Source organism: Sylvia atricapilla, chromosome 19 (assembly GCF_009819655.1).
Source record: "Sylvia atricapilla isolate bSylAtr1 chromosome 19, bSylAtr1.pri, whole genome shotgun sequence".
NCBI classification, from domain to species: Eukaryota; Metazoa; Chordata; class Aves; order Passeriformes; family Sylviidae; genus Sylvia; species Sylvia atricapilla.
Genome location: NC_089158.1, coordinates 4174952 through 4189533, shown reverse-complemented (window position 1 = coordinate 4189533; position 14582 = coordinate 4174952). Strand labels below are relative to the sequence as shown.

Genomic DNA, 14582 nt, shown 5'->3' with positions numbered 1-14582 from the left:
CTCCTCATTGAACAAATATCAACACACTCCAAAAAATCCCCAACACTCCCCTGCCTGTTCCAACATCCTCAAATCTTGCACCTGTTACTCACTCCCTGGGTTCTCTTTGCCTTCAAGAATCACTCACTATCTCAAAAATTAAGTTTTTTCAAGTTTTTTTTAAGTTTTATTGAAAGCAAGACAGGGCAGAAGAACTGCAAACCCTCTGCTCCTGGGTCCGTACCACGAGCAGGTTTTTCTGATTGCTGCTCACATCCAGGACTGTTCCAGTTCACCAGCAGAGAAAATTTCAATGAGCATCAGCACAACGTCGACTTCTCCAGCATTTCTTTAAATAATGTGCCCTTGCTGGTGGCCCACAGCTGGGACTTCCAGCTGGGAAAACTCCAGCCATGGAGAGAGCACAGCTGAGAGCTGAAGGCTGCCCTGCCCTTGCCCTCTTCTGTCAGCCCTCCTGCTGCCAGAAGTGCTGGCACAAGTGACATTCCCTGGAATCCCCAGCAAGGGAAGGGCTGGGATTTTTTTTTTTTTTTTTTTTTTTAGGCTCTCACTTTCTTATTTCAAAGCCTCTGCTCCTCTCAGTCATGGAATCACTGTGGCTCAAGGAATGCCTGGCCACAGAGACATTTAACTGAGCTTTTCCTAGCTCCTGATGGGGATGCTGAGCTTCTCTCTTTCTTTTGTGGTGATGCTGAGGAAGAGGAGGCAAAACACAGCTGAGAGAGCCACCCTGCACCCAGGTACCTCCTCAGCCAAAATCAGGGATTGGGAAGTCCCTGCAGGCTGCTGGATATCTGTGAGCAGGAGAGAAGGGATGTGCTGCTCCAGCTGTGCTCTCACCCAGGAGGAGTGAATGGAGCTCCAGGAGGAAGAGCCAATCTTGTGGCTGTCCCTGACCATGGCAGTTCCATCCTCCACGTGTCCCATGGGGAACCTCTCTAGCTCCTGCTGCCCTTCAAAGGACCTTTGCTCTGTGATGCCTGACCTGTCCCCAAAAGCATTTAACTCCATGGGAATGAGACCAACCCTCTCTCCAGAATTATTTGGAGACAGCAGTGGGTTCCTGTGCTGGAGGCAACATCCCACCCCACATCAGCTGGATTGCAGGGAAAAGAGCACCTACATCATCCAGGGAAACATCAGCCTTTCCAAAGTAGATCTTTCCTAAAGCAGACGGAAAATATTTTACAATTTTGGTTCTTAGCTTGGGACAAATTGTGATCCACCAGATCAGAAACTTTAAGCTGTGAAATGCTGTTGAAAACCTCAGGATTTAAAAAGTGACAACCGAGAACCAAGGAAGCTCATGGCTACAGGGAACAGCATCTAATGCACAGCACGGGGCTGAGGGGAAGAAAGCAAAGCTACAGAAATGCAAAGCAGAACTACTAAACGTGAGAAAATCTTCCTGGGAGTCATGGTGAAAGTGCTCACGAGGAGCATTCCCTGAGCTCTGCTCCTCACATCCTGCGAGGCCGGCCAGAGCCCAGGGCTCGGGTGTTCTACCCCTCCCCGCTTCATTACTGCACAATGAATAATTGATCCCCGGCAATTAGCGTAACAGCAAAAGCAGCGCGGGTGTATCAACCCCAAGGCTGGGCCAGCAGTGCCCGGGGCAGGCCACTGAGGGTGGGGGTACAGGTGGGAGACTGCGGGGGTGATGTTTGTACCGCCCGAAAAACCTGGCCCCGGGCTGCCTCAGAGCGCTGGCAGGAGCAGCTCTCCTCGAGGGGGAAGAATCCCACGGGAGGATCCCACGGTCCCTGCACAAGCCCCATTCCCCATCGCTGCACTCCCCAGGGCTCTGCCCAGCCCGGCCCCGCGCCGCTCCCGGCGCTGCTCCGCTGCCCAAACTCAGCGGGATCGGAGCCCAGCCGAGGGCAGAGCAGCCCGGCCGCAGGCTCAGCTTGCCCCCTGCATCTCGGTGTCACCACCCGCTGAAGGTGTCAGCCACCAACCCGGACAAACCTGGACCCCGCCGCAGCCCCGGGCTGCCAGCCCCGACCCGCAGCTGCCCGCAGCCCCGCTCCGGATCCCAGCCCATCCCCTAGCCGGTGCCCTCCGTCTCTAGCAAGACTCCGAACATGCCACGGCTACAATTCCAGGCTGAACCTGCCGGTTGGACCCCAGCGCCAGTCCAGGCACGGCAATCAAAAGGCTGCGAAAGTCCTGGAGCAGAAAGCCCACATTGTGGGCGCACCGCAATGCTGATCCCACAGCAGGAGCCAGCTGGTGCCGACGGCACAGCCCCGATTTGAGAGGGAACCTCAAAACAGCCCCGCGCTACCAATGCCCCTTCGCTCGTCCTGGATTCACCTTCCCAAGCGCAGCCCGGTGGCAGAGGAGCCACAGGTTCCCCGGGAGGGAGCAGGGCGCCTCGGCTCCCCAAGGACATCAGCGCTCCCGACGCCCCGCGCCGCTTCCTCAGCCGGACCCTGCCCAGCCCAGGCTCCGGCCGTCAGGCTGCAATCTTGGCTTGTAAAACCTACCAAACGCGAGCTCTCAGCTGCATCCCCCGGGCCGAGCGAGCGGCATCCCCGCCGGCAGCCCCGGCCCCGCCATGTGCCCGCGGCGGCGCTCGGCTGCTGCTGCCGCAGCGCTCCGGCTCTGCCCCCGCCGTTATTAATGTCCGTGTCAAGCGGCGCCTGAAACCGCCCCAGCCTCTCCCAGACGCGGCTCCCGAGTGCCCCCCGTGCTATTTATGGCTCTGCCGGCTCTCCCTGGAGGTGCTGGTACCTGCTGACAGCAGCGGACGGCCGCTGCGCCCCGAGGAAGGGCCGCGCATCACCCTGCGAGCCGCCGCGCTCCCCTTCTGCCCCGTCCTGCCCCCGAGAGACACCGAGCGCAGAGATCCCGCTGCTTCCTGATGAAGGGAATTCTGCTGCAAGCTCGCCCTTCGTCCGGGTTTTCCCCCCACATTGTTTTCCGTGGCAAAGTAATGGCTCTGAAGTGGGGGATGCTCTGCAATGGGGCGCTCTGCCCTTTGCATCTCAACCTCCGTGGGCAGCTCGACCCTAATGGGCAGGGACAGGGGGAATAAACAGGCAAGGATGGTGGATGGTGTCCATCCAGGGGACAGCCCACGCGTGACCATCTGCCCCTCCTCTTCTCCTGGAAGGCCAGGGCCCTCTCGTGACACCCCCATGCACACCGGGCTGGGGACACGACTGCCTCGGCTGGGCATTTCTCCTCCTGGGATTACACTTCACTGACAGAGACAGGCAAGTTGTCCTGATGGTTCCAGAGAGGACAGGGAGGGAGGGGTCAGTGAGGGGAGTTTGCACAGCCACTCTCAGACATGTGCTGGTTTTATCTGTCCCACAGGCACCATTCTCTGAGGGGTCCTCGCTGCTGCAGTGACAGCCTGTGCTCAGCTCTCCTCCAGCACGGACTTTGGGCACACACGTCCCCCTGCTCAGCCAGCTGCCACGTGAATGCTCCTGGGCTGGAGCAGAGGAACCGTGCTGCCTCCTCTGCCTCACAGGTAGCCACAGCTTTGCAGTGGCACAGGAAATGTGGAAGCTCCCTGGTCTGACTGGACACAGAGCTGAGCTCAGCTACATTGCCACCACGGACAGCAGTGACATGGCACAGCCACCCCCACAGCTGTGCTCAGCTCCCGTCCTGCCTGCACTGCTGAAGGGAGCTGGGCCCGGTGGGGTTTGTGCCTGTTCCCTCTCTGAGGCCACCTGGCTGGCTGCAGTCTGTGGGACACAGGATGTCACCACACTGGGGTACCTGGATGTCCCTGAGACTTAGAGCACCCCCAGCCTGAGGGTTCCTGGCCCCTGTCAGAGAGGAATGACCCAGCCGACCACCCCAGCCTGCCCACACCCACTGCTCCGTGCCCCTTTGTGATGGGGATACAGCTCCTGAGCCGGGCTGCAGCTGCTGCCTGCAGCCTCACCACCGCAGGGCGAGGGCTGGGGCACCCGGAGCTGTGAGATGATGTCTGGGTCATAAATATCCCTGGCAGTAAAAAGGGAGAGGAAGGAGCAGATCCTGTCACTGCCATTCAGCCCACAACCCTCAGCACCCTTTCCCTTCCATGCTGCTCAGGGGAATCTCTGCAGCATTACGGGCAGGGGCAGAGCTCTGTCCCCTGGGCAGGATGAGGGAGGTGACAACCAGAGCCTGATGCATTGAGCCACTGCAGATCCACTGGGAAGGACTCATCCCAACCTCACTTACACAGGACCATAGGATTGGTGCTGGAAGCTGTTCCTGCTGCCAAGCAGAGATCACTGGAAGGAAACATCCACCAAGAGGAGGGGACCTGGCAGAGCAGCTCTGCTGTGACTGCCTCCAACAGGGCCATGGCCAGAGCCACACACAGGAGGGAGGAATCCCTGATGGTCCCAAACCCAACCCTGGTAGCTCCAAAGCCCCACACAGCCCTCCTGCAGTGGTGCTGACGGGCCTTGCCCTGCTGTGCATCAGGAAATGCTCATTCCAGGGCAGGACACCCAGCCTTGTGGAGGGCCAGGGTGCCAAGGGGGCAGGATGTAGCTGTGACTACCAGTCCCACACCACTCTGGCATCAGCACCCAAAGCCCCGTGGAATTTTGAATAGATTCTTTGACTCTGCATAAATATCAGGGTTTGGGTAACTTTTGCAAGGAGTTACTTGAGCTTCACTTCAGAGGCTGCCCTGCCACGCTTGGAGGGAAGAGCAGGATCAGCCACTCAAGGCAGGAGGTGTTTGGGCCCAGGAGAGCAGGGCTCCAGCCTGGCAGGCTGCAACAAAGCCCTTCCAGCACCTTCATTAAATCACAGCAGCGCTGGCTCAGAGCACTCAGCCTCTGACCACCCTGTGCCAATGATCTCACCCGGCTCAGCCCCCGCGGGCTGCCGGCGCCGCTCCTGCCGGCACTTTCCCTCTCACCAGCCCTTCTGGGGATTGGCCAAAGCCCTTCCAGGGTTTGAAACCGCCTGTGGCCGTGATGGAAGTGCTGGCTCACCCCAAGGCGGGGTGAGGGGATGCGGGATGCGGGCTCGCTGGGTGCAGCTGCAGAGCATCTCCAGAGAAACGGGAGCTGTTTGTGGAGGGGCAGCTCTGCTCTCCTAATGGCCCCGGAGCCCAGCTAAGCAAACGAACAAACCCAGGAGGGTCCATCTGCTCCACACCTCCCGCCCGTGCCTTGGGCACTGGGAGCCCCTGGAGCCTCGGTGCCACCAGGAGCAGCACCTCAGGGCTGAGCAGCGAGGCCAGGGGAGCCAGCATTCAGTGAGGCAGGGTTCAGGGCAGGTGATAAACAGATCAGTACTCCATCCCAGCCCCAAGGCACATCCCAGCTTCCTGGGGGCCTGGGACGTGTCCTTGCAATGAAGGTTGGAAGCCAACTGATGTGCAACTGCTCAGTCCGGAGAAGGGAAGATTCTGGGGAGAACTTAGAGCTCCTTCCAGTGTTTAAAGGGGTTCCAGGAGAGCTGGACAGGGACTTTGGACAAGGGCCTGAAGTGACAGGACAAAGGGGAATGGCCTTAACCTGAAGAAATGCAGGGTTAAGTCAGTTACTAGGAAAAAATTCTTTACTACAGAGGTGGTGAGGCTCTGGCACAGGGTGCCCAGAGAAGCTGTGGCTGCCCCTGGATCCCTGGCAGTGCCCAAGGCCTGGTTGGACAGGGCTTGGAGCACACTGGGATAGTGGAAGATGTCCCTGCCCATGGCAGAGGGGTAGAACTGGATGATTTTAAAGATTCCTTCCAACCCAAACCAGTCTGTGGTTCCATGACTCTGTTCAAGGAGGGACAGCTTCCTCCAGATTTTTAAGCGGACAGAGGTGAACTGGAGCCTGACTCAGAGAGGAAGAGCATCTCTGGTCCCACAGCCTCACAAATCCACGGAGCCTTTGGCTGTAATGAGTTTTCCCAGTCCAGGCTGAGAGCTGGGCTGTGCTTCCTGGCGTGGAACAGTAGAACAAGATTTTGTTTTGGTTTTGTGACCTGGCTGCACGTCCTGCCAGCTGATGCTTTAACCCTCATTGGGGCAGAATCACCCTCAAGGTTTCTCCCCTATCTGAGCCCCCTGACAGCACAATTAGGCGCTTGGAGGGTGTGGCCAGGTTCAGGTTGGCCCTCCAGGTACGGCTGTGATGTGCTCAGCGTTGCCCAGCCTCTCGTGTTGGAATTGTGGAAGGAAAGGCTCTGGTGAAGATCCAGGTTTCCATCACCCTTGGCCATGTCCTCCCCCACAGCAGCAGGTGAGCAGAACCCCCTGGAGCACAGCTGGCACAGATGGGGCAGCAGCTTCCCAGCCCAAAATGGAAAGACTTTGACCAAAAACAAAATAAGAGGGTATAAAATCCTCCCCTCCTGCCCCATCGAAGAGCTGATCACACTCTGACTAAACTGCTGTGAGGGAAACGCGTGCTCAGAGAGACAGGGAGGAATGGGGTTATCCACAGCCTTGTCCCCAAGTGTTTGTCACAGCCACCCCAGTGCCAGCAGCCCCTGGACTGTGCAAGGAAGGCTTGGGAGATGCCCCAGTGTGAGGAGAAGGGAGTTGTTGGGACTGTGGGGGGACAGTAGGGTGGGTGCCTGGAGTGCTCAGGATGAGGGAAAGGAGGCAGGGGATGGGACAGGAGAGGGGTGACCCACACAGAACTGTCCCCAGCTGCAGGTGCCCGGGGCAGCAGGGCTGTCCCCACAGCCCCGAGCCCTCCCACCCACAGCCCTGGTTTCAATCACCCCTCCATCACACACTGTTTGCTTTTGCTGACAGCTCATTTACTCGCACTTGTCGAGCACGTTGTAAATAAGTGAGAGAAACAGCTCTGCCCTTCCTGAGCAGGGGGCGGCCAGGAAGGGACACCGAGCCCCCCCGGGCACACACCCACCCACCGCCTGCTCACTGCCAGCACCGCAGCCAGCGCTGCCAGCAAGGGCCGGGCTCATCCACGCCTGCTCACTGCCAGGCTCGGGAAAGTGCTGAGCATCCACCACCTCCCTCGGGAAACAAGGGGAGCACCCGTCCTGGACTCCCAAAGTCCACGCCACAGAGTGTCCGTAATTATTTTAGCTTAAGGATAATCTGCATCTTTCAGATACAGCCAGCCATCATCTCCGAGGTAATCTCAGGTCACGGAGCCAGAAGGGAAGAGTAATCAGCCGTTCTGAGTGTGGAAGACACAAAGAAACAAGCAGTGAGAATCAGACGGTGGCAGCAGGTCCGTTACACACAGCGGCTTGTGCTGTGGATCTTTTCCCTGGCAGCCAAACCGGCTGGAGCAGCTCCAGTCCCTGAGCCTTGCCCCTGCTCTGCAGTTTGCCCTCTCTTCAGGCTGAATTACCCCCGGCTGCTGCAGCAGTTTTAGGGCAGCCCGGCGCTGATGGTCAGCACCCAACCCGGGGTTAACTCAGTTAATGCACAACGCTGCTCCTCTGTAATCACATTGCCATGGCTGTGGTTCCCGGCAGCCCCAGCCAAGCTCCAGGCTCCACACACACAGCCCTGGTGGGGAAGGTTTGCTGCCAAGCTGCCTCACCCTGCGGATGTGTTTGACAGGGGCTTGCTCAGCACAGGCACAGAGGAGGGAGCAGCATCCCGGAGCAGACCCGGACACAAGGATGAAGAGAGGAAGATTCTACAGATGGAGAAAATACCCACAGAGTAATTCCTGGGAGCTGGCTGGGTGGGTTTGCAGCTCAGGGGAGTTCAACCAAGCCTCACAGTGGCAGCAGTGCCCCATTTGCACCACATCTCCCAGACACTGGGGACAGAGAGCTGGACCACAACAAGAGCCACGCTGTCCCCAGAGCTCCTCCTGCGCTGACTCTGGCAGGAAAAGCCCACTGGGAGCAGGGCTGGACTATCACAGCTGCATCCCTCATGGATTTCTCTTCCTCCATCTCCAGAAGCAGATGCTGCATTTGCTCAAGTCCTCCAGGAACCAACAGCTTTGCTCCAAAACCAGCTCTGAAAGCAGCAGTGCCAGTGCAGCCCCTGCAGAGCTCATCCTCCTGGCCTGACACCATCCTCCCTGGGGACACTGCCAGAGGCAGTGACAGCTCTGCAGAGCCGTGTCCCTGAGCCACAGGGACCTTCCTGCCCTTAGTGCTGCCCTGCCCAGGCAGGACTCAGGGGGCCTTGAAAAACAGGAGGTCCCACTCCACAGCCCAAAATCTGTCTGATCTCTGCACAGCTTGAAGGTTGCCACTGGTGGCAGCCATGGAGGCTCCTGAGGAGCTGCTCTGTGCTTGGACAGTGTCCCTTTTCCTGGCTCCAGCACTCAGCTGGCAAACGGCTCAGCTCTGCTGGCACCGAGGCTGTGCTGGCCCTTCACTCCCCCACCCACAGCAAAGCCCACATCCCCTTGGTCAGACTGCAGCCACAGCAGAACGAGCTGCCTTTTGCTGAGCTAGAGCGGTTTTGAAGGCTTTGCAAATCAGATTCCTGGCCAGGCTGATATTTCCAGCTTAATTTATCTGTTCACAGAGCGCAGACACTGGGCTTTTTCTCTAAATAGCCCTAGTATCAAATGACTGGTAAGCCAAGCTAATGGATCGGTTCTCCCTTGCAAAGAAGCAGCTGATTTTCTCAGCTCCTGCCTCCCACTGCTCTGGCATCCCCAGAGAGGTGTGTCCTGACAAACCAGGCGGGACACAGCCCCAGCTGCAGCTCTCCCAGGTCAGGCTCCTGCCCAGCCCTGCCTCAAGCACTCTCCCCTGTCGGCTTGGGAGCTCCTTCTTGCATTTCACACCAGGTTTGCTTTAAAATTGCATCCTGGCCACTTTACACCTTCTTGGGATGGGAATGGTGCTATAAACTCAATTTAAATTGCCTGGCAGTTGCTCCTTTTCTCCCTCCTGACCCCACACCCCACCAGTGGGATTTCCATCAGCTTTGGCAAGCCAAGACAAACTCCCTTTGTCACAACTTTGGCCCATGATGGTTCTCCACAGCACCCAAAGAACATCCTCCTGGCTACTGAGGCACAGAAAAGCCTTTGAAGGAGCTGTGATGTCTTCTGGAGTGCTTTTTCACCTGTCCAGTGGCCAGGCTCCTTCCACAACTCAGGGAGCAGACGCTCTGGGGCTTTGCGCTGAGCACAGCCCTGCCACCAACAGTCTGGGCTGGGGAGGACAAACAGCACCATCCCCTGAAAGCCCAAACAGCCCAGAGCTCCTGTCACGATGCAGTGCCACCAAGATGCCCCGTTTTAGGACCCATTTAAGATATTCTGGAAATGTCCTTGCACAGCTTGACCCTGGATGATCCCCAGCCCACGGCAGGATGGCACCCAGCCGAGCACAGAGCCACGCCAGACCTCAGCAGCAGCCCCATGCCATGGATTCCAGCAGGGCCCCCACGCCTGGGCACGGAGCTGTGGCAGCAAGACACAGCACAGGACAGCAGGAGCCACGGCCAAGGGCTGTCACCTCGTGAATCAGCTGCCCAGGGCCGTTTGCAGAGCGGGAGCTTTGGTTGGTAACGAGGTTCTCAGGCTTTGTGTGCTGCTGTTGCTATTTTAGTCCCCTGAAACGTGCAGGAAAAGGAATCCAGAGGCTCTGGCTGCTGCAGAGATGTTTGTGCTGACCCAGTTTGGGAGGCTGCAGAGCCACAGCCGCAGCCCCCTGCTCCAGCAGCGGGCAGGGCAGAGCCAGCCCCGCCTGTGCCAAGGCTCCCAGGGTGAGACACCTGCCCTGGGGACACCTGCCCTGGGGACACCTGTCCTGGGGACACCTGTCCTGGGGACACCTGCCCTAGAGACACCTGCCCTGGAGATACCTGTCCTGGGGACACCTGCCCTAGAGACACCTGCCCTGGAGACACCTGTCCTGGGGACACCTGTCCTGCAGACACCTGCCCTAGAGACACCTGCCCTGGAGATACCTGTACTGGTGCCACCTGCCCTGCTGCCACCTGCCCTGGACACACCTGCCCTAGTGCCACCTGCCCTGGAGACACCTGCCCTAGTGCCACCTGCCCTGGAGACACTTGTCCTGGTGCCACCTGTCCTGGAGACACCTGCCCTGCAGACACCTGTCCTGGAGACACCTGCCCTGGAGACACCTGTACAGGGGACATCTGTCCTGAAGACACCTGCCCTGGAGATACCTGCCCTGGTGCCACCTGCCCTGGAGACACCTGTACTGGGGACACCTGCCCTGGTGCCACTTTCTCTGGAGACACCTGCCCTGGAGTCACCTGTCCTGGAGCCAGCCCAGCCAGGCACCCACGCGGGGACAGTGATGTGGGCAGGAGCTGCTCCACCACCCTGCACCAGCCAAGGGAGGGATTTGGGGGTTTTACTCCTGAAATCCCCTCCTGCAGCACTTAAATCTCCCCCAACACTCAGCACAGGGGTTTCTCTTCTCCCAGAGCAGTGTCACTCACCAACAATCCAAACCCGACCCCGGGGACACAGCATGAGCCAGCAGAGACTGTCACTGTCCCAGACGGCTGCGTGGGGCAGCGCCAGCCCCAGAGGAGGTGGGTGAGGGTGTTCACTACACCCACGCAGGGCAGGCACATGTGACAGAGCCTCAGAGCCCTCCACACACACAGTTCTCTGCCCAAGCTGCTGAGACAGCGCTCCTGGGCCAGGCTGGAGCTCTCCAGTGAGGGAAAAGTGCCGGCGCTGCCTCACTGGGCATGAAAAACAGCACTCTCCAACTGACCCCTCTGTGCTTTGGGGACATCTGTGGGGTCAGGATCAAACACCTGAGCCCACCCAAGAGCAGAAGAGGGGCAAATCTCTGCCCCACTACTGCCATGACCTCGGGCTTTTCATCAGCACCCAGAGATCACAGCTTGAAGCTCTCCCTCTGCTTTCAGTCCTGCCCCAGGGGCAAGCTCTGGGAGTCTGGGAGCAGGCTGGCCACAGGTTTGTAGAGCCTCAGCTGTCCAAATATCCAAATACAGATGCTGGGAGGTTTCAGCCCAGCCTGCCTCAGCTCCAGCCAGCGGATGCAAACGCAGCCACCGCTCCCCAGGCAGGGCAGGAAGCTGCAGACACAGCACACAGCAGTGCTGAATACAACCTCGCTCCTCACCTGGCAAACAAAGAGCCTCCTGCAGTGCCCTGCTGGCAGGAGCATCGCCGAGCAAAGCCCCACGCAGGCAGAGCCTGCCGTGCTCCAGGCAGGAATTCCCAGCTCCCGCCTGGCTCTCTTACCTTGCTCTCCATAGGAGCTGCTGCCGGATGTTGCTGCTTGGTGATGTTCTCAGCCAGACACCAGCAGATCCTCTTCTTCTGCTCCTGGGAGTAAGCCTCCAAACTTAATAAGCACTCCGACTTCTGACGTAAAGGAAACACAGGCAGGGAGAAGGTCATTAGCTGAGTGTCGCAGGCCCTGCCGGGGTTTGCAAAGTCCCTGCTCCCCACAGCCGGCAGAGTGAGGGGACAGCTCACAGCCCTGCCCCGAGCCCTGGGCACAGGAGACTGAAAGGGACTGGACATCAGCTCCCTCCGGAGACAGGGAGAGCGGCGCAGGGCAGCTGGCCGTGCTTCCCGGAGCAGGAGTGGAGCAGCACGGGCAGTCCTGTGCCACTGCAGTGGAAACCGAGGGTGGAAATTGCTCTTTGCCATATGCAAACATTGATGAGGCACCAGAGCATGAACTGGTGAGAACAAGAGCCTTTGGGCCGGGTGGGGCTGGGAGGAAGAGCTCAGGGAAGCTCCAGAGCAGCATCCTTGTCCTGCTCCTCACTTAACACCTGGATGAGTTTGGGGATAAACTCCGGAGCAGCCTCCTCGTCCTGCTCCTCACTTAACACACCCCAGGATGAATTTAGGGATGAAGCTCCACCTCTGTCACCCACTGTCTGTTAGCAACATGCAGCATGGAGGGAATTAAAAGAAATGATGGGAAGTAATCCCAGCTGAGCCCACCTCTTCTTGTGCCCTTCCCTGCACACATCTTTTGTTCCTCTTGGACAGGTTTTCTTTGGGCTAAATCTCACTCACTTAAGGGACTTTCTGACCAAGTTGTCTCAGCAGCTGTCTCCCAGCCCTTCAACTGCTTAGCTCTCATGCTTAAAATTAAGCATTACAACGTCTGCTGCCTGCTGGGATTTTGCACATTTCACTTTATAAAGGATCCAGAAATGCCCAAGGTCGGATCATCTCCTTAAATGGCCAGATGGAAAGAGAAAAAAAAAAAAAAAAAACTAATAAAAGCATAACTTTAGGACAGACTGCAAAGAAAGGAAAAAGAGTTGTTCACTAAGGGCCATAAAAAAGGCCTTTTCTTTCCCCCTAGAATTTCCTTCCAGGAGGGCAGGAACCTAGTAACTGTTTTTTCCCAGAAAGGTCAGAGAGAACCTGCAGCTTTGTGACTCCAGAGACATAACACAGCCAGAAGGGGAAATGCTCTTTAGTCACACCATTTAAACCACTGTTTGCATTGGATGGGAATTCATTCATGCTTCATCCAAAATCCCCTAAAGTGGTAAATAAACCAAGCTCCCACATCACCTCCTGGGAAAGAGGGCTCTGGTTCAGTCCTTTGCCCCTATGAGGAGACTTCCATGAAAAAGAAAGTTTGAGGTTTCTTATACCTGGACATCCCCACAGTTATTCCTACAGGCTTAAACACTGAAAATCCCTTCTCAGGCTTCCTGAGCATAATCACAATGAACAGAGGTTTGGGATTCAAGGGAAGGAAATGGTGAGGCTCCCCCTTGCCCCCAGATCCTGGGTGGGTGGCAGTGATGCTCTGAGCATCCCTGGAGTGTCACAGTGAGTTTTTCCCACACAAGCCTGGACCACTATGACACACACTCATCCCTAGGAAGTCATTCCCCCTTTCAGAGGAGAGGATGAGCACCCATTTGCTGGGATGGAATCCAGGCTGGCATTTCTCTGCCCCACACTTGTGGTGAGAAGAGAATAAAGCAAGAACTCAGCAGAGCCCCAAAGCCATGGAGGCAGCTGTGAGGAGCCCACCCTGATGCTGTAGCTGCTGCACACTCCCAGCCCTGACAAACTCCTGTGATTCCCTGGAGCGAGGCTTAAAGCAATTCCAAGGGCATCTCGTGTCCCCTGGCTGTGACAGACACAGAGCTCACCTAGCCCTGCCCTGAGCCCCTCTCTGATTTAATTACAGCCCATCTCTGTGATTGAATTTAGCACACAGCCATGCTCAGCTCCCGCTGGCTGCTGAGAGCAAAGTGCCCCTCTGCTCCCTCCTGCTCCCCCTCAGCTGCTGCAAGCTCCCTGACCCCAGGAATACCACAGCCAGGAGAGCAGATTTCCCTCTGCTCCAGAACTCAGGGAAAGGCAACCACCCTGATGTGTGTCCCAGGTATTGTGGGCAAGGCTGAGGGGGGACATGAACAGCCAAAATTCCATTTATCCAACGTGTATGTATTTTATTATCACTTTGTTCCTCCACAGTGACATTTAACCTCTCCAATATACATTTCCCAAGGAAAGAGCTCTGATTTTCCCTCTCCCATTAACCTGATCTCCCAAAAACTCTCACCTGGGTTGGGGAAAGCCCAGCCCACAGGGGCTGAGCACTCACAGCTGCCTCCAAACCCAGGCAAAGTCCTTTGGGATGCAGGCAGATGAAGGGCTGGGTGTTATTTGGGATAAAACTCGTGGCACACGTCCCTAGAGCCTGGCCCATGCTGGGCACTGATCTCCCACACAGGGGAGGCTGGGGACAGGGAGCTGCACACGCTGCCCCGTGAGCTGGGAACAGCCTCCCCGTTATTGTTTTCCTTCAGGGAGGCTGCTGCTGGGCCTGCCAATATTTACAGAGAGAAAACAGGGTTTAATCTCACACTGCTGGGAAAGGAGGATGCAGATGGCGTGAAGGGGGCGTTTGCCACCAGATAAAGGCAGCGACTGAAGTGGCTGCCAGTGGCTTTCTGCCTGCCTTCCCCCAGTGACAAACATGTTATTGCAGGTGCTGGGAGCTGGACCCAGGAGCCACGGGTCAGCCCATGGCTGCAGGGCAGTACCAGCACGAGAGCCCTCTCACTGCTCCTGGAGAGCAGGAAAACACAGGAGGTACTGCAGAGAACGTCCCAAGCAAGCCAACCCCAGCTCCAAACAGGCCCTGCTACAGCCAAGGATTATCTGCAGGAAACCTTCCTTCTGCTCCATGGGAACAGCTCTCCCAGGCTGAGAGCCAGCCCCAGGGCAGCCAGGTGAGGCCATGCAGACACCACACAAGGAGGGCCCGTGGGCTCTGTAGCCCATAAATCATGTCAGCAGCTCCCAGAGAACACCAGCATCACAGGAGCTGCCCCCAGACCCTCCACACGGAGCCCTGCCTGCAGACAGCCCCTCCGTGCAGGGTCAGCACACACGTGGGGCTCCGTGTGACACTGCAGAGCTGAGGCATTGCAGGAACCAGCCAGACCCAGTCTGACACCTCTGGTGCCCTGAGCTCAGTGCCCAGCAGAGCCCAGGGCTGTTCTGTCACCTCTGTCCCCCCTGGCTGTGCAGAGGACACATTCGCAGGGTGTCACAGAATCATTGGTTTGGGGTGGCAGGGGCCTGAAAGTTCATCCAGTGCCACCCCTGCCATGGGCAGGGACACCTCCCACTGTCCCAGGCTGCTCCAGCCCCGTCCAGCCTGGCCTTGGACACTGCCAGGGCTCAGGGACAGCCACAGCTGCCATG

At 57.7% G+C, this 14582-nt stretch overlaps 1 protein-coding gene across 2 annotated transcripts in view; it reads right to left on the bottom strand.

The window, feature by feature from the left end:
* RGS3 (regulator of G protein signaling 3) overlaps positions 1–14582 on the bottom strand; it is a 66527-nt gene that overhangs the window by 13798 nt on the left and 38147 nt on the right. For both annotated transcript variants that reach the window (XM_066332551.1, XM_066332552.1), the window contains one exon: positions 11121–11243. In XM_066332551.1, coding sequence (XP_066188648.1) covers positions 11121–11243 — 123 coding nt within the window. The remainder of the gene's footprint in view (positions 1–11120; positions 11244–14582) is intronic.